Below are 27,959 nucleotides of genomic sequence, written 5' to 3' on the forward strand. Positions count from 1 at the left end.
CAACTGTCCAGGGTGGCCGGGGTTGAACGACTCAGGTAATGGGAAGAGACGGGGAGAAACATGAGGGAAAAAAAAGGCGCCGCAGAAGAAGACAAAAGAAACGTTGGCCAGTCAAATGTTGAAGAAAAGATGCCACACGAAACGGCCGCCGAATGCTCTCCCTCTCTCGTGAGACGTCCCTTCCCCCCTCGTCGTTGCGTTAGCGCTAGTGTAGCCTCTCCTCCCGCTTACCTCTCCATAGGTACCTAGGTAAGTAGCTATCTGCCCCTTCTGTTGGAGCTTACAAACAAGTCGATCGAAATAGCGCGCAGCCGCCGTCAGCGTCTGCCCGTTGGCTGCTGGTCGCCGTGCGCAACGTCGGGGTGACGTCCCTAGTGCAGCGCTATCTCAAGCGGCGCATCGCTCAGCACTCGCATCCAGCTGCCGTCAGTGCACAGGCTCTGCTTGTCGGGCGCCGGGCACGCCTCACACCTCGCTGTCGACCCTGGATTATTACACTTCTGTCGCAAGACGAGTCGGGGTGGTTTAACCTGGAGTCGTCGGAAATATTCCAGTGTAAGAGTCAGTGAGGGGAGAGTGGGAGGCCGGGTCGAATGGCCGGCACTCATTTCGAGCCCTGCATGTTTCAAGACGTCTTCCAGCATGACATGGGAGCGTGGCCCGTGAAGCAGCAGCAACTGACAATGATCATTTGGCGATCCAGCAGCAAACAGTCCGCTCGTCTGGGTTTCGTTTCGGGCGCCGGTGGGTCGAGAGGCAACGCGGAATGTCTCTGCTGTCCCATCGGTTAATTCGTGGAATGCGCCTAGAAGACGAACCATTTCTTTGTTCTTTTTACATTCGTCGGTTTCTCACCAGTCTGGTTTAAGTCCGAGACCGACGTCCCAGCTGCTGTCGGGGCTTGGGGCTAGCCATCTCAGCAATGTTAAAATCGAAGAGGGGGGGGGGGGGGGGGGGGCGGCCGCCAACAAGGCATGTTCCGAGGAGCTCTGGGGCGCCATTGAAGTGATCCAATTGACGGTAATCAGACATGGAGATGAGTACAATTGATGCGGTCCAGGGAGTGGGAACGAAATAAGCCTGCTGGATATGTGAATCGCATGCGCTTGAGAGGGGAAACGAATCGCCTATCTAATTACGGTTCATGCCCTTGCGTAACGACTGATATCAAACGGGGCCACATCGAGATGGGCCATTACATTGCAACCCTGGCGGCAGTAGATAACGAGAGTGTGGCTCGACTCCCTAGCCTGTAAGTAGAGTAAAACAGAACAAATAAAAATAAGAACATTGTAGCCGGCACCAGAGAAACAGGGAACCGATAAGAAGGAAGGACCTGGAGGCAGCCGTTTGGACTGAGATGACGGATTGAGGAGCCCAGACTCCAGTTGATGGGAGCGGGACGAAAAGAAACGGGCCTCGTGTGGCGTATTAGACGGCTACACTTCGTTAACTAACTTGGTGCAGTGAGTTGCAAAGTATCTTGCTATCGCTCCTACGCTAATCGTTCCTTTAGTCAGGGGTCTCAGCAACGCCGTTCCTGAGCCGCGACGACACCATCCACTGAACAGCTCCACCACTCCCTTCTCCTCGGCGCGTCCTTTTTGGCGGTCATTGCATAGGTACGCCTGGCCCGGCCATCCCTGTCTACCATCTTATTCGCTCGAGGTTCTCGGCAGTTCCTGGGCATAAGTATTTCTACACCTGCTTTGCGGTGAGAAGTTACATTCAGCGCAAATGACACCTGTGGAAGCAGCTCGCCTGCCCCCAAAAAGATGGTAAATTGGGGGTATGAAGGATCCAATCCCATCTCGTCCATCCCACCCCTCAGAAACCCCCCTTCCTAACGCTGTGTGATGTGTAGTACAAGCTGTGAACATTATCTCTGTCTAGGTACCTACCAATAGGTTTCTGGATCATGACAGAGCGGCACCCATTCGAAGCACAAATTTCCGAGTCTCCGTCTGCCAAGTAACTAAATTTGGTCAACCGCTGATGGTTCGTGGAGCATGAAAGGAAAGGCTGGTGGTGCTCATGCCATTCCATCCCATCCCACTTCCCTCCTCCAAAAGCACAAGAGAGCCCAAAGTACCAACCAATCCACACTGCCTTACCATGATCTGCCATCACCAACTAGCTGTGTACCTGTCTGTGCTTGTCATGATAGTGGCACATACTCCCTGTCGCATTCGCTGTCGCAATGTACCTGAAGATCCAATCAAGCTAGTCACCCTCCTAATCATCATTTGCCTGGACATCTTGATGTCGCTGCCAACTTTCTCCGTTTTATCTTTACTTTATGTTTTAGCTTCCCAACCTGCTGCTGTACTCCATCCGGTTTTCCTGTTCCCTTCCACGTCTACCGACATACGTACATCGTACAGTACCTGTAGATATCAGTCGTTGCCCAGCATCGCATCAAACCCACTCACTGTCATCACCGACCTCCCCGACACTTGCTCGCTTGCTTTTGCTCCGTCAAAGTCTCACTTCCTCTCACTTCCTCTCTCGCCTTACCCTCACCTCGAACGCAGTCTGCCGAAGCGGCGTCCCGACTTGTCTCTCGCTGTCTCTTGTCTACCTAGGTAGGTAGGTACCTTAGGCTGCCCGCTGCGTCGCTTCATTTTGTGTCTTTTTTTTTTGCTCCCGCCTGCAGGGAAGGCTCTGGTTATATTTTTTTAATGAGAAAGGAGAGATCAGGGGACCCCTTCCTTCCCTCCTAAACCGTCCCGAAAGTCCCACTTTCACTTGACCCCCTCTTCCTTCCTTGCTCCTCCCTCCTCCCTCCTCCATACTACCTACTATCCCGTTCCACTGTCCTTCATCGCCTCGTTCGACGGGGCAAACACTCACATTGGGGCGGCCCCTTCCTTCCCCTAGAGTACCACAAACCACGTCGATATCCACCAGACCCAAAGACTAGAACAGAACCTCGCCCACCTCACTCTCGTGCTTACGAAACTCCCGGCGGACTGTGAGGTGCCAAGGCCCACACACACATACACTTGCCTACCCTACCTCCCTAGTCTACCTATGTACAGTTCCTACCTACCTTAGGTACTGTTCTGCTCCCCGTCTTGTTGTCCAGGGAGCTACCGCCGCACTCGCCTTATCCAATCCTCCTGTACCCCCTACTGGGCACTGTGGAAGGGCGACGGGCTCACTACCTACGCCATCGTCCCCAACTCTAAAAATTCCACGCCCCCGTCAGACATAAACACATAATCCAATCCTCGCGGCCCGCCCCTGACTTGACCGCGCCTCCTTGGAACTGGAATCATACTCCCTCTCTCAACTCCCAATTCCCTGCTCAGGCTTCATACTCGCCTTGTGTGTCGTCCTCACCTCTACCTATTTGCTCCATTGCGAGTCGACAACCTGTCGTGGTCGTATATACTTCTCCCCTCCCGAATCAAACCAAGGCGACCGCAGCAAGGACGCCTCTTACCTGTCTTTGACAATTCGGCCGTTACCCCTTTCAGCGCCAACGACCAAAGGGGTAAATCGACTTTCTTCAACCCCCCGACCTCTCCTGCCCTTGCTCTGTTTTTCGACAACCGCATCCGGCCGATCACGCCCTTTTCCCATAACCCCGGATCAGGATCAATTGTCTCGTCAAATCGACCAGGGGATCAATCGCCAGTCATGGCGTCTTCGTATGTCGACATCCGATTATCGCTGACGTTCTGTGCCCTTTTCTTGGGACACAAAAGAGGGCCGAGACACTAACTTTGACATGGCAGGTTCGGTGCGGCTTTTCGCTCTCTCTGGCACGATTTAACCAGCTACGACCGACGTACGTTTGGGACAACTTGGCAACCGCGCTTTCGGTATTTTTCATCATCAAACTGACGTATCCCAGACTCTACCATTGACTCCCCCCACCGAACCGGTCGACACGTTCCTCTGAACCGCCAGAGCGGCATTCTTACCTCCGTCGCGACCGCCTCTGAATCGCGCGCCGATGTCTCCGCCCCCTTTGCCGAAGACTACAATAGATTCTCCCGCGAGAACAGCTACCAAGGCGGTGGCATGCCCTACACCCCGACCAGTCCCAACCCGTCAGCGCCCTATTCCCCCGGTCTGAGGTCTCAATCTGCCCGACGCGAGAGCCAGCAGGATGGCTTCGAGCTGCAAGGTCCGGGAGATGTCCCTATGCAGTCTTTCCAGGACGGCTCTCCTCCCCCGCCCCCCGTTTCCCATTCGTGGAAGAAGATCGACGCCTGGGCCGAAGAGCACTACCCTGAGCTATGGGACCAGCTTTGCGAGGGCTGCACCGACAACGACCTCAACGAATTGGAGCATCAGCTGGACTGCTCTCTACCCCTCGACGTGAGAGAGTCGTTGATGATTCACGACGGCCAAGAGCGATTGGGAATGCCCACCGGCATTATCTTCGGCTCCATGCTACTTGACTGCGAGGAGATGGTTCAGGAGTGGGATCAGTGGCGCAAGGTCAACCACGAATTCCTCTCAGAAGCCGCCTACGCCCGGCCCGCCGCTTTGCCCAAAGCTCTCGGCAGCAGTAACCAGGCCTCTTCGTCCAGGACACCCGCGTCGCCTGCTGCCGCGAACAACGGTTCGTGGCGCCAGGAGCTCATCTCTCGCCAGGAGAGCATCCCTCCCAACGCAGTGCAGCGCTCCTATGCGCACCCAGCTTGGATTCCTCTTGTGCGCGACTGGGGTGGTAACAACTTGGCCGTGGATCTCGCTCCCGGCCCTAACGGAAGATGGGGACAGATCATTCTATTTGGTCGTGACTACGATACCAAATACGTCATTGCTCGCTCCTGGGCCCACTTCCTCGCCATGGTCGCCGACGATCTCTCCAGTGGCAAGTGGTTTGTGGATGAGGAGACCAACGAGCTCAAACTGCGGGAGTTTAAGGAGACACGTGTTGAGCCTCCCTACTTCGGTATTCTGCGATGGCGCGTGGACCAGAAGTATGGCCGTAGAGCTGCCAAGCGCAAGTCGGTCGTGGCCCCCAACAGGGCCGGATCCCCTGCTGGATCCGGCGCCAACTCCCCATACGCGAGCCCGACAACCGAGCCCAACGGCGAACAACGAGGAAGATCAATGCAGCGACTGGGGGGTACATCTCCGATGGCCAGCCCAATTCGCCCTGGCTACGGCAAGTCCAGTCCCCTTGCACGAGTGGCCGAGGAAACCCCTCTGCCGGACCTCGAGGCCAACGGCCTTAAGCCAACGAAGCTTGTCGAAGTCGAAACCCCCCGGCCGAGCGAGGATAACGGCAAGGGTTCGCGCGTGTCGCTCTTATCGCACGTTGAAACCGCGGAGGGCGAAGGCAAGGAGAACCACAACCCCGCCGCCAAGACGAACGGCAAGGCCAACGGCAAGCAGCCCGAGGTGTTGGAGGAGTCAATGAAGGAGATCGAGATTTAGAAGGTGCGCAAAACTGGATACGACAGAACGACGATACGGTTTCCCCCATTCTCGGGGCCTTGTTACGCGACAAGGCTCGTCATACAGCAAAACATCGGCGTTTGAGGCGTCCGTGACTCTGATCATTATGAGAGGACGTTCGCAGGGGGTCATACAACATTGAAAACTCTTTTATTTTATTTTTCCGAGCATCAGGGAACACGGCGGCTGGGCTTTTTTCTGAAGTCTTTTTTCTACTCCTTTTTTCTTCTCTTTTGGGCTTTCTCTGGAAAGGACCGAGACCAGAATACATAGGGTGGACGTCTCTTCCGCTCCAAGTGTTCTGCAGTCTATGGACATAGCTGCGCGGATACGTACATTTGCACCAACCTGTGTTATCAGCAAGTTGGGTGGCGGCTTTGCGGTCGTCCCTGGACGGGGGTTGCCTGCCGACCATGGTCTCCTGGGAGAAGGCGTATGGGACGACAAACTTGTGGGCTGATGGCAGGCGTGCCAGTAATTGTTAGTGTACTATTAGGACCTCTTGTCTACTTTTGTATGTCGAACGCTCCGAGGGGGCGTAGGATGAGTCCTCAATACAAGTCGGCTGAGATGACCTTGGCCAATTCGAGTTTTTGACTGCCTTCGTGTCGTTGTGAGCATAGATCGACCTAGCGCCAGCGCGCATGGGTTCGGGGCGTGGCAGGAATGCCCTCATTTCCTCGTATTCCAAGCTACTAGGGCTGATCCATGCTTTCGCCAAATCGGGGGCCAGAATGAGCCTAAAACGCCGCGACAGCCTGGTCCGCACAGATCAGATTTACGGCAGAAGACCCGCGCCCACGCTGTGTCTTCGTGTCTGATATCGTATACGGGCCCGGGCTTGGTCGAGTCGAGGCAAGGGAGGTTGAGCTGTAGTTGGTAATGAGGTATCCTAGGTGGATGTAAGATGGTTTACCAAGCAATCGATATGACGACGGCTCAGGCAATCACTCTTACGATCCGAAAAGTCATTGACACTTCGATTGTGAAGATTCAAGCAGGATACTACCCTAATCAGATGTGTATGTGTTGCATTAACGCCGTTGCCCGTCCTGATAGCTTTGAACAGACACGCACGTGACTTAATGTCACGTGAGAAGTACCGAGCTCTAGGACAGGGATCAGGTGGTGGGACTGTGACGCCTCAGCTGTGACGGATCAACGTCAAGGCGACCTTCGTCACCCCCCCCCCCAGCCTTATACCGATCAGACCAACTCCCGCCGACGACGACGCCGGCCGAACCGCATCCTCCGGAATCTCGACCACGACATCCACAAACCCATACACACCCGCTTTTCGAGCAGCCGTAACCTTTTTGCAACCTGCGTAAGAAATAGATACTACGCAGCGCACCGAGTGCCCCAACAAACCGTCCCGCGACGGTAGCCGACTTAGCTATCCTACCTACGCATCCCATTAGACAACCAACACACGCAATCATGGAGGAGGAGCGCCTCTGGAAGTTCCGCAAGCCGGAATGGCTGAACAGCGTCTGGGCACGTAACTTTGGCGTCTACGGCGCCGGAGCTTTGGTAAGCGACGGTCTTTGCCCCGTACTTGGCATCCGTTGTCGGGGACGTTTAACCTAGTTGCTCGCCGCTCACTGCCTGTCAAACACCTCCCCTCCCCCAGAACTCCTATCCCTCCAGGTTCTCAAAGTTGTACTCGAAAACAGCTGACATTGTTTCCTTCCCGCGCCTCCAGTTCTCCATCGCATTTTACGTCATGCTCGACTCGGCCGTCTGGTCCAAGTCGGCCAAGAACGGCTCCGACACGCACATCAACTTCGTCGACTGGCTGCCCCTTATCTTCTCGTCGTTGGGCATGCTCATCATCAACTCGGTCGAAAAGGCGCGCCTCTCGGCGGACAGCTTCTCATACAGCGGCAACGGTGTGGCGTGGAAGGCGCGCGTCGTGCTGTTCCTCGGCTTTGCAGCACTCGCGGGCGGCATGGCGGGCGGCGTCACCGTCTTCGTGCTCAAGTTCGTCGTCCGAGACGTCGAGATGCCGGCGCTTGGGATGGGCATTGAGAACGTCGTGGCCAACGCGCTGGTCGGGCTGAGCAGCGTCGTGCTCTGGGTCAGCCAGAACATGGAGGACGAGTACAGCTACAACCTCGCTCTGTAAAGGGGTCCGTTTGTGGCTTGTAGGAAGTTCGGTCCACGTGGAGAAACCGGAGACGCATCAGGACTTAGGGCGATGACAGGATGGTTTTGAAGGTGGAGATGGTGGAGAGACCGAAGGATTCGGGTCGACAAGCGGCGGATGTGTAAACCACAAGACTAGGACTCCGAGGCGTATGGGTTTGACGTTGGCGGCATGGTAATAGTCTACAGTTCTCATGTGAGCCTTCTTTTGGAATATTCTGCCTGTTTCTTTGTTTCCCTTTTACCTTGATGCTCTGCTACAAGCCAACGGCTTCTGCCTCTCCCAGAAACGGCACTGCCATCTGCAGCAAAGTCGTCATTTAGACGAGCTCCAACAACAGGATCGATCTTGCCGTGAGCTCGGTGCGTCAATGGCAAGGAACTCTCGGTATCCCCAGTCGACTGCTGGCGGTGCGGTAGTCTCCTTCAGGTATTATCTAAGAGACCTCTAGGATAGGAAATACAGCCGTAGTCACAACAACAATTACTGGGTTTGATGCTACATCGGCCTACGATACCATTGTACCTTGTCTAAAGAATTCTGCCTGGCTTTCGTTTGCTCTAGTATGGATGCTGTGATTGCAGGGCGCTGCGGAAGAGGGAAACAAGGAGCAATATCTTAGCCTGCTGTCAAGGGGACAGACCGTCTCTGCTTGAGCCGAGTTCCAAGTCCCACCGAAAGCTTCCAATTCTGTCCGGAAGAATCCTGCTCCAGGCCCTCAAAGAACCTGTACGTTGTCTTTTGGGGGGTCTTCTCTCGCCATAGCCCGTTGAATGCTCTACTTCGGTGGAAGGTCTCGATCGTCGGGTGGCTTCGGTACAAGGTTAATGAATAATTACGACAGCACTCTGCTGGAAAGAGAGAACGCCGTCGAAAACTTAGCGTCAGCAAAGGTTGGCTTGCCGCGAATCGGTCTAAAAGCTCGCAAACTGTATCTCGGAACGCAGAAAATGTTGACACAAGATGACCGTGTGTCAACATCTCGATCAGCAGTCCCCCGTTCCGTTCGTTACGCTGCGTCCGAGGGCAGTATCTAGATTAGGCTTCAGGTCCAGTGAAAGCATGCCAAGTACGTCGGCTCAAAAGCTTTGGAGTCTCTGACGATCATGATTTTCACAGTCTTGCCAGCAGCCGTTTTTTGGGAGTCTGGGGGCAAGCTTTGTCTTCGTGGCCCATTTCTTCGAGAAGGCAGAGAAGGGTTCTGTGATCAAAAGTAACGATCCATATCGTCTTGGAAGACCACGGCGTAGCCACCGGCAGCAGTAACTGCTCGGTGATCGCCACAAAGCACCTGCGGAAGCGACCCAGACATCGGAGCCTCTGGTATAGCCGTTTTGCCCTCCCTGAGCTCCTGTGGAGTGGCCGTAATTGTCGAGACTCGACCACACAGAGATGTGTTTATCGTCCAAGCTCAACAACAGACTAAGGGCGTTGCTGAAGACCTTTCAGTTATTGTTTCTCGTTGTTTTGAACACAAACCGTCTCAGTAGCAACACAGCCTCTTGAGTTAACCGAGCAATCTCAAAAACGCCTAAACTTGTTGTAGGCAACATGCTAAATCTTTGCAAGTTGTCTAGAGATTAAACTGATTGATGGAGACTAGGATGTCTTTTATTTATAATGGCTAATACACTCACTCTTTGCTCGTGGGCGGGCCGCCCTGATGTGTGCTAGCCAGGCTATTAGGACATTCCGTACCCTCTTATTCTGCCAGGCAGGGGCGAGATAGATGAGAGTTCTCTCGTATACCGAGAATCACGGAGGACTCTATAAGACAGCCAGCCAGCGTCCATCAAATTTCCCGATATCATGATGCAGTTTTCGCCGCAACTAGCTAAAAGTATCGAGGCCGTACCACAAAGCCATCTATCGTATGGAGGGCAGATTGTACCCTCACGAAAGTGAGCCGGAAGGCATGTCCCTTAAGGTAGTCGCTGGAGCCACAGCTATATAATGTCGCCACGATACAACGTGACATGTAATGTTTTCTGAACTAGTCTTGCCCTGGGAAAGCAACGAGACGCAGTGTCAGCGCGGCTACCAAGACTGACATTGGTATATCGGCATTCGCTACCCAGTTGGTACGTGAGAAGCGACGCTGCCATCCAAGGCAGGAGAGAGTGTAGACGACAGCGCGGTTTCTCACGCAAATAAATATGGAACAATCGCAACCCCATCCCCCCTCTCCGACACACAACGGGGTTCAAGTTAGAAATAGTCGATTAGCACGTCGACGAGCAGAGAACGACGCGCAAGGCGGGATGAAGTTGATTCCGCCGACACCCTTCTTAACAGGCAAGAACAGGTCTCGACAGTGGTCGTTCGAGCCATCGTATCATTTAAGACAACACGATCCGGAAAGGACATCGGTCGACATAGTATTGCCTACAGAAGCCTCTGTGTGCCATTGAGTAAGGACCAGACGCTCAGGAACAATATCCTGGCACGACGTCAAGCCGTCTGGAAACAGGAAGAAGTGACGCACGACGGAGCACACGAGCCAGCGCAGTTTTGCCCAAGGAGGATTAGAATAAACCCAAAGGCACCAGTTGAAACGGGCAATCTATCATAGTATGCCTCCCATTTGCTTCGGTTGGTCTTCAACAGAAAGGGAACGCATCTTCGTCGCTTGATGAGCGAGGTCCATACCGCCTTCTCCGGTTGAAGCACTTGGAGTATTATTTCTCAACCAGTCCACGACGTCAAGCCACTCACCAGGTCTATCACGATCATGTCACTTACGAAGTCCGCACAGCTCCTGCAGAACGTTCCACCCAACGCATATCCGATGTCTTGACCGAAGCCCCTTAAACGTCTACCCACGAAACGTTCGGCAAGACTGCCTTTCCGAATCGCCCCCCTTACGGCATTCGTCACCGAATCATCCCAGACCTGAAGCATGTTGGGCGCCCCTGGAACTGGCGAGAGAGACATCGGGAAGCCCCTCCATCCGACTCGACGAGAGCAGGCGCAGGAATGAAAACGAAAACGATGCAGAGTCGCGGAAGAATTCCAGAATCCGGCCAGCCAAATCCAGCCCCAAGACACTTGTCTCAAAGAACTGGACCGCAAAGGCGCGAATCCTCATCGCTCAGTAACACAGGGGAGAGCAGCCGTTGTCTCGCTCAGAAACCCAGTCAACAACATAGCGGTGAATCGGAAAAGGGGAAATTTGTTGGGACAGACTCAAAAGGTAAGGGGGGGTGGACAGCCTTCCTCGACCTTCTGTCCTTCAAGCAAGCCCGTCCGTCGGCGAGCCATGTTCAGACGATTGTGTGCACCAAAAGTCGGCCAGAAAATCTGGCTGGACAGACAGACATGCCAAAAAGGGTAGTTGAGAACTTTGCGCCGAGAAAAGAACATTATCCTCGCACTCACAGGCCTTGTTGCAGAACCGCCCGTCATAGGCAGGTAGCAATTAGCAGTGTTACTACACCCCCGTAGACCCGGGAGCCGCCGCTTGCTTCCGACCCTGTTGGGCGGGAGACGGGCTTTTGCACCCAGCGTTATATGCGTGAGAAAGGCTTGATGTAAGGTGCCACGACAAAACTCGGCTCGCAGGCGGCGACAACGACTGCGTCTGCGAAGCACGTGGGAGGGCCTCAATCCATCATACCGTCAGCTCCTCTGACGCCCAACTTACCTCTGCCTCCCTGATCAGCACCACGCCTCGTCTTCTCCGCTCGAAGCCTTCGGTATCGCGACAGACGACCGGGGATCGTTTGAGGTTGTCGCCAGCCTGGATGGGGTGGTACCTTCGGGTCTCACCTTTGTCTAGTGGGGAATCAATCGCTCGCAAGCCTAGCAAGTGCCGCGCCGTAGTGCCAGATCAAGGGTCGATGGGAGAAGCAGCCGAAGATTCCATAGCGAGTGAAACAGAAAGCCACCGTAAGATGTCGCTGGCACCATCTGGACGGGGCGCTACAGCTGGTTCCCGGAAAGGCTGATAGCGCACTGCGGCGAGGCGTCCGAGGCAACTCGATGATGCAGGTGAATGAAACATCTTTGCGGTCGGGACACAGAGCTCTGCAGCACAGCATCGCAGAAGGAGCAGAGCAAACACAGCCATGCCGATCTGTATGAAGTATCGTGCCGGCGCAGGGGTCGAGTTTGGTGGTGGTGATACGGGTTTAGCTCAACATGCAGGTCGACCAAAGTGGACAAGATATAGTAGCTCGCCGGCGACCAGTCAGGGTCTGATGCTCTGGACGGTCTCACGAAGACCAGTAGGCTGCAGCTGATCTCTTAAGTGGTGGGCTCGTCGTAGGTACGACAGGATTGACGATCTCTTAAGATTCAATCATGGGCAAGACCGAGTTGGCTTTCGCAACATGCTTCGCCAGGGACAAGATCACCGACGGGTCGTACGATTCGAGCCAAAGCCGGGCCTCGCGCATGTAATCCGCAAGGGAACATCAACGATGATGGGCATGAAAGAGGAAGAGGAGTCTTAGTCTTGCCCATCAGATGATGAGGGTAGGTGCATGATTGCAACCTCGAGTTGGTGTGTACAGCCTGAGGAGCTTCTGCAGCTTGGCCACCATCAGTTGTGATAGAAATTCCAATAGTAAGATGCACGTACCTGGCTGAAGATTGAGCACCATATACGGCAACGCAACCTCACACAAGGCCCCTGCAAGCTCGAACGACAAGGGGGATCAGGGCCTGTCACCGGTTGGAGATTCACTGCGTAAGGCGTCGTTATTGTTATCGACGGATGGCCAGAGGAAAGCCGGTCTCGCTCTCTTCCCGGGGTCGTAATAAAACATTGATGTTGCATTGTATAACCCACTAGACTGGGTGCCCTGCCTGCTCGAGAGTGACATCTGACGCATGCTGTCAGAATAGTATTATTCCGTCTGATATGCATCCGCACACCCTGTAACGGAGATCGGTGAGGAGGCAAGGACCGCTGCGTGATCCAAGCGGAGACAAGGATTCTGCATACCGAACGTCTCGGTGACGGCGGGAGATGTGTTGAGGAATCTAATTCAGCCAGAGTCCGGTCTGAAAAAGCCTCTTTCGGAACATTGTCTTTTGCCCACTCTGCCATGCCAGTTTCTCATGCCATAGAAGAACCGCCAGGGAAGCTTTGGTCCATAACAGTTGTCGCTGAGAACGCGGAGAGGCAACAATGTGCTCACGTCATTGTGGTGAGGACGGCTGGAAGGACATCTGAAAATTTGTCGGCAAGGCTACAACCTAGTCCGGTTGGACAGAAGGCTCTGGTTCTTAGCAGTATCGCCATGTAACTAGAAATATACACAGGTGGAACACGAACCCCTCAAGCTTACAAGTCAAAAACACGGAGCGATCCCGACTTGACCTTACCCACGCCTTCAGCCGACCGCAGGTGTGTGCAGGGGACAATGGAATGGGAGCCTTTTGCCTCAGAGTAACACAGAGCTGGAGCTGCGAAATTGACGTTTGAATCGAGGCAGTGTTTGGTATCACATGCTGTCGTCCGAAGCGGCGTTGCTCAAGATTGGGCCTCGTTTCCGCGTTATTCGCGTCCACGAACTGTACTGTAATAGGTTCTTCTCCAGACTAATTTGGCAGCACTTGCAAGTACTGATACTGATTGGAGGACGGGCAGCCCTGGCCACCGGCGACTTGAGGTGAGTCTTGGTGGCTGCCGCGGAATGGGGACCCTCACCGATGAGAAATTGGTCCATTGAGAGCATGAAAGCTGGAATAGTTGGAGGAGGATTCGTCCTTCCGGCACGCAAAGCGGCCTTAGGGAGCCCCACTGAGATGCTGCTGCTGCTGCAGGCGGCTGTTGCAACTTGGCATATCCATGGCAGAGGGAAGGAGGAGGTCTGGTGACGAACGGTCCAATGACGAGGACCACAATGAGTGTGCCCTGACCATTCCGATGCCCGTGCCGCACACAGGCTGGCAATTCGGGTCTGTTGTCTCTGCAGTTGGAGCAAGATTGAGATCTCTCCACTTGCAATCGAGAATGTGTGACGAAAGGGAGCAGGAGCAGGAACAGCAGCAGCAGCAACGCCAGCCGCATCGCTGACTGGACGACAGTGTGCCGTGCCGGTCTTTCTTGCGGCATGTCTTCCGTCCTTTCCACGCACCGCTCTGCTTGGGGGCATTCGAGACCCCGCTCTCATCAAGCGCGGGGCACGCGGGGCTTCAATATGTACTGTACCCTCTTCGGTTTTGGTTTACCGAAGACGATCTCCTGAACGGCACACGGAGATAATTGAGGATGTCGGCCTTGTTGCAGGGTTCAGACGGAGGCCAAGAGACTTATTGGCGGAATGATAGCGTAGCTGCCGTCAGATATCTCATCTCTTCCCTGTCTCCAACGGGCCAAGCGGGAGCGGCATTTTTAATATGTATGGTAGAATGCCACACGAAGGACGACTGGCTCTCATAGACCACTTGCCGTTGGTTGAGTGCAACATACACCAACGTTAAACCATGCCCTAACTTCCCTTCCCTTTCCTGAAAGAGGCTACATCAACTAGTGTATTCGTTGGTTGGCGGCCGGACGGAGGAGACTCCAGGGTCATGCAGCTGCGGCGAGAGGAATTTGGTGACGAGGTGTAGTGCATTCCCGCTCGGCTCAGGGATTCGAAGAATGGCCTGGGCGGGCCAGTCAACGGGTGCGTGCGTGACAGGGGCCCGGCATGGGAACTCGCACGCGGTGGTCCAACGACAGGCTCCGTCTGTGCGTCTCAACCAACAGGAATGGAGCCCCTTCTCCCCTCTAGAGATGCTCTGCAGGCCTTGAATGCAAGTCAAGCAAGGCCGTGATGAAGCGCATACACGCACCCAGGCGTCATGTAGCGTATGTGCGGATACGCCGCACTTTGGGGCTCACGTGGCCGCGAAAAGCGCATCGGATCGGACGTATCAGGTAGATGCACAACCCAACCCGAAAGTAGAGTCGGCATCGGTGGCGGGCCAGCCACGGTAGCCGGACAATGATCGGCCAGTCGGTTACGAAACTTGAATGTGACTTTGGGCGCGGCCTCGTGGTGGCCAGTTAATACCGCACCGTAGGGGCAGGTTTGTTGGACGCGCTGCAATACCAGCCAGGCCAGAACAGACCAGGCCGGCTGGTCGACCAATCCAGGACGACGACTACAGGGACAAGCTAGCGCCAGCAGCGACTGAGAAGCCGTGGATTAGTCAGGATGGCCCACGGCTCCTTAATAACATGCTTCATGCCATCCAAAAGGGCCAGGAAGCCAGCCAGCAAGCAGCCCAGCTCAGCGAAGGAACAACGTGCGTCGTGGCTTCGCCGGAGCAAGGCCCGCCGGTCGTTTGCGATGGTACGCTCGTGGGATCGACAATGACCTCAGCCCAGCCGGAGAGTTTCCCAGGACGATCAGAGGAGGAAAGCATGTTTCGTTGCGGATGGATGGCGGCTTATGTGAGGCTGGAACCCAAACATCCAAGTTTGTAGTCCCGTTAAGGCAGCTCGCGTTGCCCGCCCCTCGGAGGTTTCAGTTCGGCAGAGATAAGGCACCCGCTGCAGACCGTGTGCCGGGGCGGCGGTGATGGATGGTGGACGTTGGACAATGTTTGTCACGAAGGTTGCGCGTCCGAATGACGAAGAAGGGCTGAGAAGGGGAACACTGTCTCGTGCCGTGGCAGACATTGCTCGATTTCCAGTTCCGGCCTGGTGAAGCTCTGTTTGCTTCAGACACACAACCTCGCGACCTTGGGTCTTGGCGACGAGTCCGACGGTCGTAACCTCCTGCCCCTGGCCCGAGTGTCACGAACGATTCGATGCCTTGTCAACCAACACGATACTGACTGGCAATGAAGGCGACCCCGGCGGCCGGAGTTGGAACCGAAGAGTCGCGTTGTCGCCTCGTCCGGGAAGTCTATGGGGGAGTCGCCCACCGGCCGGCCTAGATTGCGACCCCTTTCCAGACGGATGCTGGTCATTCGTTAATGGACACCGAGCTCCTCTTCCCACGCCGTGTCAAACTTGTCCGTAAGTAAAAGCAAAATGGCGGGTTCGGCGGGACAGGCACGACAGGCATGGCGGGAAATGGAGCAGGGAGAGGAACCGGAGCCACGCGAGGAAAATTGATCAGATGCTGCTGACCTCTCGTGGCCCAGGTTGAACCTAAAATCCGCCATTAGCGTCGCATGAGAAGGTCATGAGACCTGTTAGTATCCAGAAAAAAGACAGACCGAACCCTGGGGCTGCGGCGCAGGACGGGCCAGGTTGAGAGGTACCTTAGCTAACAGTTCCCACAGTCGACCTAACGGAACCCATAGCGCAATCCACCAACACTTCAGGTGCTTGCGAACCCGCAGCCCGCGGTGCAGCAGCAAGTGAGGCAGATGAGAGCTACCCCCACTGTCAAGCCCCTTGGCCGCCTCCCCTGCCCTCAAGTTCCCGGTCGGGCGAGGCCTTGTAAGCGGTTATTGGATGACATTCCGCCGCAGGCCGGCCTAACCGTTTACGGGTGAGGCATGTCACATGCTTCGGGAGCTTAGGTAATGTGTACACCCGGCCTCCTCGCCATAGGTGCCAAACACGCGATTACGGAGCACGTGGACAAGGGTGTGAACAAAGGACAACGCATCGTGACGAGAAGAAGTTTGCGAGAGAGAGAGAGAGAAAGGGTCGGCCATCTGAACGAAGAAGCAGACGAAAATAGTCACGTCGCTGCTTGCTGATGTCCAGAATACTGGCCAGGAGGCTCAATATTCAATGCGGCTCAAGCCAGTTTGCATGATTCAACGACGCAGGACTTCGTTCAGCTTCCCCTCATCGAGTCTCCTCCCCCCTTTCTCGTCGCTGCCATTGTGCCATTGTTTCTGTTACTACAAGGTTTGTGCGCACGTCCTATAGAAACTCAAGCCCCAAACAAGGAGCCGCAACCTGAATTGGCCATGACGTCGAAGCTTCTCGCAAGTAGTAAAGCCTTTGGGGACAAGATGGGCTACGATGGGCTACGACTCCGAACCGGTTCATGACGAAGAGCGCAGTGTGGGTGAGTGCCAAGACGAGTGCCAGCGTAGCCATTGCGATACCGATGCTCGAGCAACAACCCAGACAAACGTTGGATGGAAGTTAATCAAGACCGTTTGACTCCTCTGCGACAACCGCCAGGTGGTCGGACGAATGCCTGTCATATTTGTCCAAAGTCAATGGTTTTGGCCCCTCTCCCGATAATAGTGTACTGTAGCCCAAATCCACACATTGTCAGGTAAGGTCTGCCGATCTTGACCATCGACGCACTTCGCCCTGTTGCTCGTAGATTCCTAGGCAACGCTAAGCGGCCCCCAATCGCATTGCCTGCATCTCGAATCCGGCGGAGAAATTAACACGAGAGGGAGATGCTGCCATCGTACCTAAACGAGAGATATTACAAACCCTCCACATGGCTCTGATAAAAAAGGGCATGTACGTGGATGGGATTCCCGTCGAGTGTTCAACCGCCTAGGTTGTCTCTGCGGTACTTCTGACCTTGGAGAAAGAAACACCAAGAAGTCGAGCCCCACCTCTACCACCGTAGTGTGCTGCGCCCCTCCTCAACGAGACGCGAGCCACAACCACAACTCCTCCTGGACTCAATGCCCCCGCACTTGGCCCGTCTCCTCCACACATAGGCACATCGTCATAGGTCCTTGGGACAAGTCTCTTTGGCGGGGTTGGGGATATTGCAAGGAGGGATCAGTCAGACTAGGCGGGTAGGAGCCAGAGCAGATGCAAAGTATCCGTTTTGTACAGATTGAGAGAGAGAGAAAGAGAGAGAGAGAGAAGGAGGACCGTTGATGGGAACCTTTCCAACCCCATTGATAAGTAATAAGCGACAAGCGCGGTGACTCGATTGCTTTCCCCTTTTCTCCCACTTTCTTGGACATCCGTCGGCTACAGGCAAGCCACAGAAGCTCTGACCAGCGACTACCCAGCATAGCTACATCCCGCCAGCCCTCCTCCCACCCCCTCCTTCTCGAGGCTCGGCGAGGTCTAACCCAGTGAACACACCCCTGGTCCTGCATTCGAAGATGGCCGAACAGAAACGTCAGAGATCGCTGGGGCGCACAACTCCATCCGGGTGCAGTACACATGCTGCGGGCGAATCCTAATATAAAAGAAAGCAAGACGTGAAAACTCTTTTCCCATCCAGCGAACGATACGACCAAAGGGATCTGCAATTTTGCTGCACTGGTGCTATACTTCCTCCTGTGTCCGCAGCCCAAAACCGACAAACGTCAGCAGCAGCTCGTTGTCATCTGCATGTACACAAAGAGAGGAGAAGAAACAACTGCGACTCAGCGTCTTATGCTCGGGCGGTCCTGTCAGCAACCGTGAAATCCGACGGTGAGAAAGGCGATGGAAGTGGGAAAAATGGAGACGAGATGGCAGCATCACTTACCCCTGGTGGATGAACCAACCTTCTTCGATTAATCAGTAAAGCCAGGGTTGACTGCCATTCAATGGCGGAAAAGTGCATTCTCATGTTTGCCGAATCTTACAGCCATTGCGTGTGGTCGGCGAACGGACTATGACTGTGTTACCGGTTGTCGGGGGTGGCGATACCTAACCCTGCTCCTGTTTTGACGCTGCCTTGGTCTTTCGAGCCGGGAGATTCGCTGCAAAGTTGCAGTGCTTAACTCGGCATGACCTGTCGGAAGCTTGCAGGGCCAGTTCTAATGGAGTCCTCCGCCTTCTTGCCTATTCGCAGCAGGCCACCAAGTGCGAGGAGAAGGTCAACAGAACCAAATGCACAATCTAAGAGCAGCAGAATGCCTCGGAAGGGAAGCGGACAGCAGGACCAGTGCAACGGAGGACTGGCTTTTTAGACCGGAGCGGACGAAAAACGAAGTTCAAAGGTGGAGGAACCGTGTGAGGTCTGGACCCTGCAGAATCGGGGCCGCTCAGCCTTCGACAGTCGGCTGGCGTCCTGCAATGCTAGACTGGACCCAGTTGGCCAGCTGGCAAGAAGGTACCTACCTACCTGATAGGCGCGCCCCCAACGACTGACAGCAGCTTTTGCGTAGTGCTGGGTGAAAAGCCAGAGAATGCAGAGAATGTGAAGAGCCAGATGCACTGAATAAACAACTTTCAAGTTCCCAGGCTTTCTTGTTGTTTATATTTGGACACTTCTTCACCTGTGAATGATTGGATTGGTTGACATCCGCCAGGGGAGGGGGCAGAAGTGTGCCCCACCAGAGCTCGGTCTCCCCTTCCCTCATTATTTGCTCTGGGAAAGAATTATCATCGAATTCGAGCACCAGTCAACGCTTGACGGAGGATTCAGGCATATAGGTAAGTGTCTTCATTGGGACGGGCTGGGGCGGGCTCGCATGTGCAGAAATTACATGGTTGTCACAAACAAGTGAGGTCTCTTCAAGTCAGGTCAGGTAGGCACACAGACGCACACTCGAGACGACATGGGCCAGCAGGCACAAGGAAGCAACAGAAATGCCAAGGTACGTACCGATCTGATCTCCTGGTGGGAAAGTGCCTGACAGGAGTCAGCAGGAATAACAAACAGCATGAGTACCCATTGGGTTTTTGACTTCCGCTTGCCGAGTTTTAGCGCCTGCTTCCCCGTCTCAAAAAGAGCACATGAGCAAGCCTGGTGCAGCGGGTCCTTGTCCGGAGGCGACGACGATGAAAGGCTAAGCAGCCAAACCGGCCAAACCAGTCGAGCAGCGTGTCAGTCGTGGCTCTGCTCTGCAGGTCTCACCCGCCAAACCACGACCTCGACTGAATGCACTTGCCACTGCACTGCACTTGCGTCTGGCTGCGCTTGTCAAAGTTGACATCGTGCATTCGTTCTTCCGAGTTCTTTTGTGTGTGTGTGTGTGTGTGTGTGTGTGTGTATGTGTGTGTGTATGCGTGTGTGTGTGTGGTGTTTTTGGCAAACTAGACTTTTCCATTTCAATTTTGGCCGAGCGAGGAGGGTCCAGCATTGCCAGGCAACACCTCGTTCTCGCTGTGTTCCCGTGCTAGAAGAGAGGAGGGAGGAGGGAGACACCTGACTGTCTTACCGGTCGCTGGGTGTGAGTAGTGACTGGAGTTGGGCCGAGACTTGGGTGAACGTCCCCATTGTCCTCTTTTCAGTTGGTAATCTTCTCGTCCTGCCCTCCACTGAACAAATCTTGTTAAGATAAAATCTGTCCCGTCCGACTCAGCTCACTCGGCGGACCATCTCGCGAATCGAGTAGAGTTGAAATCGACTCAACAGACTGGCTAGATCTGCAACCCAACACCACCCTACCCTACCTACCTCCAATAGCAAGGGAAAACAAACCCAAAATTAAAGGCTACAGTACCGAGTACCAGCTACTAAGTTCCCTTGCAATCGATCTGCTTGCTGTGCCTGTGCCATGCGGTCCCTTTTGTGCTTCCATGCTTTCCGGCACCTCGAGGACGGCGTACCAGCCTACCCTCCTCGAGTCCTCTATGCCCAAGCCCTCCGCGCAGTTCGTTGTCTCTCCAATAAATCCCTCGTCCCTTGATGGAATGTTGTGAACGACTTTACCTCTCCTACGCCATCGTAGCCTTTGGACCCTGACCGGTCGCAACGCCGTGAATGGAGTATATTGGAAGAACTGGGAGAAGCAAGAAGGACAGGAATAGAGATGAAGGGGACACGCAGCGCGTTTACTTTGTGCGCATCTCGAAAACGCGACCCCTAGACAATATGGAAAGAAAACAATGCCAGTGGGAAGCTGATGAAGTTCTAACAGTCATATGGCAAAGCATAAATGCGATTTAGCAGTAACAGCAACAGCACATTAACTTACTGTTGGTGATTCCCCGTTCCATCTTTTACTCTTTCATACATGTACACTAATCCTCGTTCCCGGGCCACCACAGGTAGGCAGGTACTTGCTTCCTCTCGCCACCCCTGGACCAGGTAGTCATTGGACTTGGGTGGACTTGGGACGCACTCCGTCATTTCCTTGTCCAGCTGCGCACGCTAGTCTGCCCTGCCGTGTGGTCCGCGAGGCCTCAAGCTGCAAGAACAAGAAGCACGAACCACCCTGGCTGCCCCTCTTTGCAAAGTACCTCCCTACCTTTCCTGCTTTCTCCTACATCGACCAACCCACCTCGCGCTTCTCCAAACGGCGCGACAACATCCTCCTTCTCCCACTTCTCGGGTACCCAAACTTCACCACACGTTTCTCGTGCATCAATCCCTCTCTCTCTCTCTCTTTCTCTGACCAACGGCCTCCGCCCTCGATATCCGTCGTCTCAAAAAAAAAAAAAAAGGGGGAGAATAAGGGACATACTAAAGGAATAAACAACAGCCACGCAGAGCTGTTGACGGTCCGCCCCATCCCGCCCTGCACTCGAAACGATTCGGCTCTCAACTCACGATCTCGTCTGTCTTCGCTTGGAGAACAGCTGTCTCGGTCCAGCCGCTCAAGCAGGTGCAGCCACCGCCTCTGCCCCCTTCCTCTCTTCCCACTCCTACGCAGCCACCCGGGAAGCAGCACAAGACAAGAGGAGGTTCATCTTTCTCCTTTTCTCTGTCGCCCAATTTCGCGTCTCACCTCTTTCTGCAATCCAGCCTCGACAATTGCCAGTGTCTGTGAGTAATTCTCGCCCTTCTCATCCCAACCCCACCGGTATACCCTGCTTGTGTTGCACGGGGACAAAAACATCACGATCCTTGAGCTTGGTCGGCCTGCCCCTCAGCGACGTGCTGTGCCGTCATCACCACATTCCCCCCTTTCTCACCCACCACCGCCTCCTCCAGCACTCCCACCTCCACGACCCCCCCCCCCCCCCCCCCGACACAATCACAGCCCGCCGTGCCTTGCCCTATCTCGGCCCGTCGTCACCAGTTCGTTTGCCTCCATACTAGAAGTAGCCTTTCTTGCTGCTGTGACCTATCCTCCCCATGTAAGGATTATGTCTGAAGCTGCCTCGCGCTACCGGTCTGCACGTACCTGGCATTTTCCCTCTGCCTGAGCGAAAATCACCTCACTGCGTACTGCGTACTGCATGCATAGCGCTGCGCATATACTCACTGCCCACCCACCCCCCCTCCTATTCTCTCTGTCCTGTCTCGTCCTATTCCTGTCCTGGCTTGCTCTGTCCTTGTCTTGTTCTCTTGCTCCGGCTTGCCCTGCTACCTTGCCTACCTTACCAATAACCTCTGTTTCCTTCGCTCCTCTCGCATCGTCGCCATCATTCATATTCCCCTGCCCTGCCACTTTCTTCCTCTCTCCCTGTCAAAATACCTTCCGCCCCGCACCCATCGTCCGCCATCCTCGTTCATCACTGCTCGTCGCACGACACGCCAGTACCCTGCCCATCTTCGCCCCATCAATCACGATCGGCATCTTGATTTTTCCTACATCTCTCTGCCGCCCTGCTAATGAAATCAACCAGCTCCTTGCAGATTGCTCGTCGACCTCGATAGTGCAATTGATTTCAGTACTTGGGAAAGCCTCAAAATCCGCTATCCGACACGAATCCGCTGCCGGTGCCGCTCAGCTCGTCTCTCGACCACATCTGTACTCTTCTCCTTGGGCCTTGAAACGAGCAATTGACTCGTCGGCTTCCAGCTTGTCTCTCGTGCAATTACCCTTGCACGGCTTCCACATCAACGAAACACAGTTGTCGTTCCTTGCTGCCCATCACGGCCCGCCTTCGAGTCTCGGATCCGTTACCCCTCATTCCCGTCGATTTCGCTTCGCCCAACGTCGGCCAACAATAGCAGGGCTTTTGCCGTGCTGACAACACCTCCCGAGCCATGGCGCAGAACCGCCCCGCCGCCTTCAACACTCTCAGGATGGGAGGTAAGCTGCGGCAGTTCCCAAAAGCAATTATTCGGTGCCATGCTAACGCGTACGCCAGAGGTTATTCGCGAGAAGGTCCAGGACGGGATCACTGGAGAAACGAGGGACCTCCAGTATACGCAATGCAAGATTGTTGGCAACGGCTCTTTTGGTGTCGTCTTTCAGACCAAGCTTTCGCCGTCAGGAGAGGATGCGGCTATTAAACGTGTCCTCCAAGACAAGCGATTCAAGGTATATAATCCTCTGCCGTTCGGCCTTCCGGTCACGATGCGCTGACAGCAACATCAGAACCGTGAACTTCAGATCATGCGGATCGTCCGGCATCCCAACATCGTGCAGCTCAAGGCCTTCTATTACTCCAATGGCGAACGCGTAAGGAGCCTCCGGCAGCAGAGAGTCGCCCAGCTAACCCAGCGTAGAAAGATGAGGTTTACCTCAACCTTGTTCAGGAGTTCGTGCCCGAGACGGTCTACCGCGCCTCCCGCTTCTTCAACAAGATGAAGACGACAATGCCCATCCTGGAGGTCAAGCTCTACATTTACCAGCTCTTCCGCGCACTCGCCTACATTCACTCGCAAGGAATTTGCCATCGTGACATCAAGCCTCAAAACCTCCTTCTCGACCCCACGTCGGGTATTCTGAAGCTGTGTGATTTCGGCAGCGCCAAGATATTGGTCGAAAACGAGCCAAATGTGTCGTACATTTGCTCACGATACTACCGAGCACCGGAGCTTATTTTTGGCGCCACGAACTACACCACTAAGATCGGTACGTGAATTGATGCTGGGCCTAGACATGTTGCAGTACTAATGTGTGAACCCAACAGACGTGTGGTCCACTGGCTGTGTGATGGCAGAGCTCATGCTTGGACAACCTCTTTTCCCCGGAGAATCAGGCATCGACCAGCTTGTCGAGATTATCAAGGTCCTTGGCACGCCTACACGAGAGCAAATCCGCACGATGAACCCCAATTACATGGAACACAAGTTCCCGCAAATCAAGCCGCATCCCTTCGCCAAGGTCTTTAGGAAGGCGGATGCGAATGCGATTGATTTGATCGCGCGCCTCCTCGAATACACCCCGACAGAGAGACAAGCCGCCGTTGAGGCCATGGTTCACCCGTTCTTTGACGAGCTGAGAGATCCTAACACCAGACTGCCTGACTCCCGACACCAGAGCGGCGAGATCCGTGATCTACCCCCTCTATTTGACTTCAGCCGCCACGGTATGTGCCAAACCAGAAGATGGTATTGTTGGCTGCCACCCTTCACGTCTAACACATTTATAGAGCTTTCGATTGCCCCGAGCCTGAACCACCAGCTGGTGCCCCCTCACATGAAATCAGTCCTGGCCGGGAGGGGATTGGACATTGATAACTTCACTCCGATTCCGAAGGCCGACATGATGGCCAAACTGGATTGAGCAAGCCGGAGTTCTTATCCAGGGACTTGGCGCACTCGTGGACCGTCCCCGACTCTTCTCGGCCACAGACCTACTGTTCCACCAGCGCATATCGAGATGGAACTTGTGCACGGGAGTGCAGGGGCATCGGCCTCGACCCGCAGATCCGACCGAATGATGATAAGATGCTACACGTGCAATGACGACCAGAGGCTGAGCTGCGTCGATCGCTCAAAGTGCAGATGCTTACTGGCTAGGACGTGCGAGGTGTTTGTGCTTCTCAAGAAAATCAAGCGTCCCACGTTGACACGGAGGAGGCATGGCGAGAATTAGCCCATGGATGCACGTCTACTTTGATTATGCGACTTGTTGCTGACCGTTTCCCTGGGAGGCTGCATCGTTTGCAAATCGCAAAAGAAGAGGTTCTGGACCACATCCTGACATACGACCCGATATGGCTTTCACTTTGTTCTTCCTCATGTTACCGAAAACGCTTCCTCACGCGACGGGCGATTGTCTGGATGGCCCAAGCACACCCTTTTCTCGTCTTTTCATCACTTTGTTAAAGTCAAGCGGGACTTCATCACCTCTCGGCATTCGCTAGATGTGAGGAGGACTTGCTGTGATTGCTGTGAAGGTGGACCCTTCTATGGTTATTGGTAGAGAATGGCGGAAGGCTTGGATGGAGTCGGGATGCCCTCCTGCTTGTTGGGAGACGGGGGTGGCAGGTCCGGGTTGGTATTAGGCATGATTCCGAGGAAAAGAGTTCGGCTTTCTCTGTTTATTCACGGCGACGCAATGATGGCGAGCCAGGGAGGTCAATTAAAAGGATTGGGACTGGCTACTTTGCTCAGACAATGGGAAAGAATGCTGTTGTTATGAATCTATCTGGCTAAGAGTGGCCCAGCAAGACAAATGCGAGGCAATCCACTCTTTTCAATCTAAACGATTGCCTCGCGACGGTTCTCTTACCCCCCTCTTCTCTCCCCCGTGTCCTCTCTTCGTCTTGCAGAGTCGGATGCCAGTGCTACTTCATGATAAAGTGACAAGATGCCTTCCCCTCGGTAACGAAGGGATATGCTGAATTCTGAGATGAACCTTGCTACCTACCTAGCTGGGTTGGTGAGGCACTTGGAGCTAAGGTTGGTTCTACTACTGTGTACTAGCTATGGCCGTGTACCCAAGTCTTTATGCCTCAGGCAAACATGCGTCGCCTGTCTGTAGGCAGGTACTTTCGGGGCCAATAGACGCGACAGTCCACCTCTTTGCAGTGCGTCGCTAGCAGGGGAAGCTTGTCTCCCTCCGCCATACCTAACTTTTACTGACGGATCGGATCCTATCACCTACTTCGAGGCTACGAATATTCACCAGAACCTTCAACAAAGCCAATCCATTGACCTTCGCAAACATTCGGCACCTTCGCGGTACATTCCCTGATAAATACAACTGTATTTTGTTGACATGGGTGACTACGAGAGAAGGCGCCACAACGGTGGTGGCGGCGGCGGCGGCGGATATAACAACAGGAAGAGAAGGTATCGAGGTAAGCTGTCCCCTGTTTAAACTCGTCCCGTTTCTCCGCAAGCTCAACAATCGCCTTTGGCGGCGACAGACGACGATGACAACGACCACCGACAGTCGCGACGAAGAATCGATACCGCGCCTCTGCCCGTGAGGGTTCGCCGACAGCTCCTCTCTCTCGCCGAATCACCTCTCCGCCGGTGGCATGACGAGGTCCAGGGGATCGCTCACGTCGTTGCCGAGAACGCGGAGGACGTCGAGCTTCGCGAAAGCTTCATTGGTCTTGTCCTGCAGCTATCGTTGGAGCAGCCACTCAAAACGCCCTTTGTCGCTGGTGTGATCCTTCTGGTGAACACGCTTAAGCCCGAGATTGTGGACGAGATCTTGGCGAAGCTGAGCGCCGCGATTCAAGAGAGGATCCAATCCGGTGAATGGCGGGATGTGAAGCTCTATCTGAAACTGTTGGCTTGCTTACAGAGCTCTCTTGACGGCGAGGGAGTCTTCCCCGTCCTGGAGGAGTTGTTCGGCCGGGCTGTCGACTTGCAAACAGCAAGCTCTGATGACGTAGGCACCACCCTGAACTCTTTTTCCCGCAACTTGAGATGACTGATTTTCTGTAGACGATTGGCACCGAGCTGGTTAAGATAATACTTCTCACAATCCCGTACATCATGGCAGCGGCCCCTGGTCAGTGGCAGCAGAAGGCCGCCGACCTCATGGACAAGACAGAGATCATTGCCTCAGAGCCTCACGCGTTGCAGGCACTCATCGACCCGTACATTCCCGAGAAGGAGGATCAGCCCACAGGCTCCATGAGCGTGATCGCATTGCTCCAGAAGCAGCTGCAGCATGAAGCGGCAAACGACTGGGAATTGTCTTGTCTTCCTAGACCCTGGAAACTGCCGCTCGAGGAGATCGAGGCACAGGAGAAGCTGGACAGTGCCACGAAGCACAGCCTCCCCCCGATCGCGGTTCCCGAGAAAATCATCGCTGGTTCTCGGCCTTTGTTTCCTGAAGTCTACTTTTCGGTATACAGCAACCAAGAGGTCGAGTCGGTGCCGCCTGTGACGGACATCGCTGCTTCGCTAGTAAGAGATGGATTGGTTGATACGATTAACATTCTGGACTACAACCGTAACGTCACTGCGCGATACCTCATCGACTTGGACTGCTACTTCTCCGACACCACCTTCGTCAAGCGAGCCACTCCTTTCGACAGACTAAGAGATATTGAAAGCGGCCGCTCAACGTGGAAGCCCGAGGACGTGGCCGTTGACGCAGTCTTTTCGCAGCTCTTTCAACTCCCCACACCTGAGCACAAGCTCGTTTACTATCACTCAGTTCTCACCGAGGCGTGCAAGATTGCACCTGCAGCCATTGCCCCCAGTTTGGGTCGAGCAATCCGGCATATGTATCGCAACTCGAGCCGTATGGACCTCGAACTCTCCCAGAGGTTCGTCGATTGGTTCTCGCATCACCTAAGCAACTTTGGCTTCACTTGGAAGTGGACGGAGTGGGTCGACGATGTCTACCTGCCTGACCTCAATCCTCAGAAGGCATTCATCATCGGGGCATTGGATAAGGAAATCCGACTCAGCTTCGCGCAACGCATCAAGGGCACGCTTCCTGAGCCCTATCAACCCCTGATTGGACCCGAGAAGGAGAAGGATGTCCCGGATTTCAAATTCAATGATGACAGTGAGTGATGAATCTGCACTTGGTGGCTATCTGAGGATCTAACATGTACTAGGCACTCCATTCGCAGCCGAGGGCCGCGAGATTGCCGCGTTGCTGAGACGCAAAGCACCAGACGAAGAGTTCCAGCCGATCATTGAACGGATCCACTCACTTGCGATAGAACGCAGTTTGGATCCTTTGGTGACAAGCACTGACATTTTCGTCACGGCCGTCTGCTGGGTTGGATCCAAATCACTCAGTCACGTCCTAGCGTGTATTGAGCGCACCAAGGACCGTCTGCTCGATGTAGGCGCGGCATCTGAGGTGGCTAAAGCCCAAATCATCACCGCTGTCATGTCATACTGGGCGGCACAACCCGGCGTTGCCATCTCGATCGTCGAGAAGCTCCTGAACTACTCGATTCTACTGCCCACCACAGTCATCGAGTGGGCTCTTGTGGGCGGTAATCACGTCGAGGGACAGTCCTCGGGTGATGCCTTGGCGCAACCGCACGTCTTCGAGCTGGTGTTCGGAACTGTGGCCAAGGTGACAGGTCGTGTTAGGCAATTGTTGACAAAGGAAGCCGAGGCGGATGAAGAAGCAAAAGAGAGGGAGACCAAGGCTATGCGCGACCTGTTCAAGTCTATGGAGGATGCTTTGGTGAGTTGGGCTTCGGGCAGCAAGGACGAGATGATGGAGGAAGTGGATGGCGCCGGCCAGCGCGACGCCCTACTCCGCCGATGGGGTGAGAGATGGCTGAGAGTGTTCCGACGACGATCGGCCATTGAGGAGGCATTTATCCTCGAGGCGAACAAGGAGCAAGCTACTGCTGCCAACGAAGTCTAAGCCGTTGCCCCCCCCCCCCCCCCCCCCCCCCAAAAAAAAAAGGAAGAAGAAGAAAGGCAGCGACAAGGAAAAAGTAGAAAAAGGTTTGGCGGTGGATCCTCTCTTTTCTCTTCGGGCAATATGCCTTCAGTTTGTATGATTACACAAAAGGGTCTGGTGAAAAGGAGGTCATCAGGCTTTCGGCCTCAAG

At 54.5% G+C, this 27,959-nt stretch overlaps 6 protein-coding genes across 6 annotated transcripts; 4 read left to right on the forward strand and 2 right to left on the reverse strand.

Moving 5' to 3' along the window:
* Nucleotides 1-371: 371 nt before the first annotated feature.
* On the reverse strand, nucleotides 372-821 carry CDEST_04759 (uncharacterized protein; the record flags this gene model as incomplete). The annotated part of the gene is made up of 1 exon (XM_062920918.1): nucleotides 372-821. One exon carries the CDS (start codon nucleotides 819-821, stop codon nucleotides 372-374), a length of 450 nt encoding a protein of 149 aa, XP_062776969.1.
* A 1,324-nt stretch (nucleotides 822-2,145) lies between these two features.
* Nucleotides 2,146-6,434, forward strand: CDEST_04760 (Putative Knr4/Smi1 family protein). Its single transcript, XM_062920919.1, has 4 exons — nucleotides 2,146-3,040; nucleotides 3,089-3,656; nucleotides 3,744-3,796; nucleotides 3,863-6,434. Exons 2-4 carry the CDS (start codon nucleotides 3,646-3,648, stop codon nucleotides 5,401-5,403), a joined length of 1,605 nt encoding a protein of 534 aa, XP_062776970.1. The 5' UTR covers nucleotides 2,146-3,040; nucleotides 3,089-3,645; the 3' UTR covers nucleotides 5,404-6,434.
* A 172-nt stretch (nucleotides 6,435-6,606) lies between these two features.
* On the forward strand, nucleotides 6,607-7,964 carry CDEST_04761 (uncharacterized protein). Its single transcript, XM_062920920.1, has 2 exons — nucleotides 6,607-6,957; nucleotides 7,130-7,964. Exons 1-2 carry the CDS (start codon nucleotides 6,865-6,867, stop codon nucleotides 7,550-7,552), a joined length of 516 nt encoding a protein of 171 aa, XP_062776971.1. The 5' UTR covers nucleotides 6,607-6,864; the 3' UTR covers nucleotides 7,553-7,964.
* A 5,059-nt stretch (nucleotides 7,965-13,023) lies between these two features.
* CDEST_04762 (uncharacterized protein) lies at nucleotides 13,024-14,047 on the reverse strand (the record flags this gene model as incomplete). The annotated part of the gene is made up of 1 exon (XM_062920921.1): nucleotides 13,024-14,047. The coding sequence occupies exon 1, from the start codon at nucleotides 13,693-13,695 to the stop codon at nucleotides 13,024-13,026; it is 672 nt and encodes a 223-aa protein (XP_062776972.1). The 5' UTR covers nucleotides 13,696-14,047.
* Nucleotides 14,048-19,452: 5,405 nt separating this feature from the next.
* CDEST_04763 (Putative serine/threonine-protein kinase, active) lies at nucleotides 19,453-24,699 on the forward strand. The gene is made up of 7 exons (XM_062920922.1): nucleotides 19,453-21,108; nucleotides 21,915-22,324; nucleotides 22,383-22,555; nucleotides 22,613-22,696; nucleotides 22,744-23,092; nucleotides 23,151-23,549; nucleotides 23,613-24,699. Exons 2-7 carry the CDS (start codon nucleotides 22,279-22,281, stop codon nucleotides 23,744-23,746), a joined length of 1,185 nt encoding a protein of 394 aa, XP_062776973.1. The 5' UTR covers nucleotides 19,453-21,108; nucleotides 21,915-22,278; the 3' UTR covers nucleotides 23,747-24,699.
* A 317-nt stretch (nucleotides 24,700-25,016) lies between these two features.
* CDEST_04764 (Putative nuclear cap-binding protein subunit 1) lies at nucleotides 25,017-27,931 on the forward strand. The gene is made up of 4 exons (XM_062920923.1): nucleotides 25,017-25,268; nucleotides 25,338-25,810; nucleotides 25,867-26,944; nucleotides 26,997-27,931. The coding sequence occupies exons 1-4, from the start codon at nucleotides 25,187-25,189 to the stop codon at nucleotides 27,767-27,769; spliced, it is 2,406 nt and encodes an 801-aa protein (XP_062776974.1). The 5' UTR covers nucleotides 25,017-25,186; the 3' UTR covers nucleotides 27,770-27,931.
* The last annotated feature ends 28 nt before the right edge of the window (nucleotides 27,932-27,959 follow it).

This window comes from Colletotrichum destructivum, chromosome 3 (genome assembly GCF_034447905.1).
Source record: "Colletotrichum destructivum chromosome 3, complete sequence".
Classification (NCBI taxonomy): Eukaryota; Fungi; Ascomycota; class Sordariomycetes; order Glomerellales; family Glomerellaceae; genus Colletotrichum; species Colletotrichum destructivum.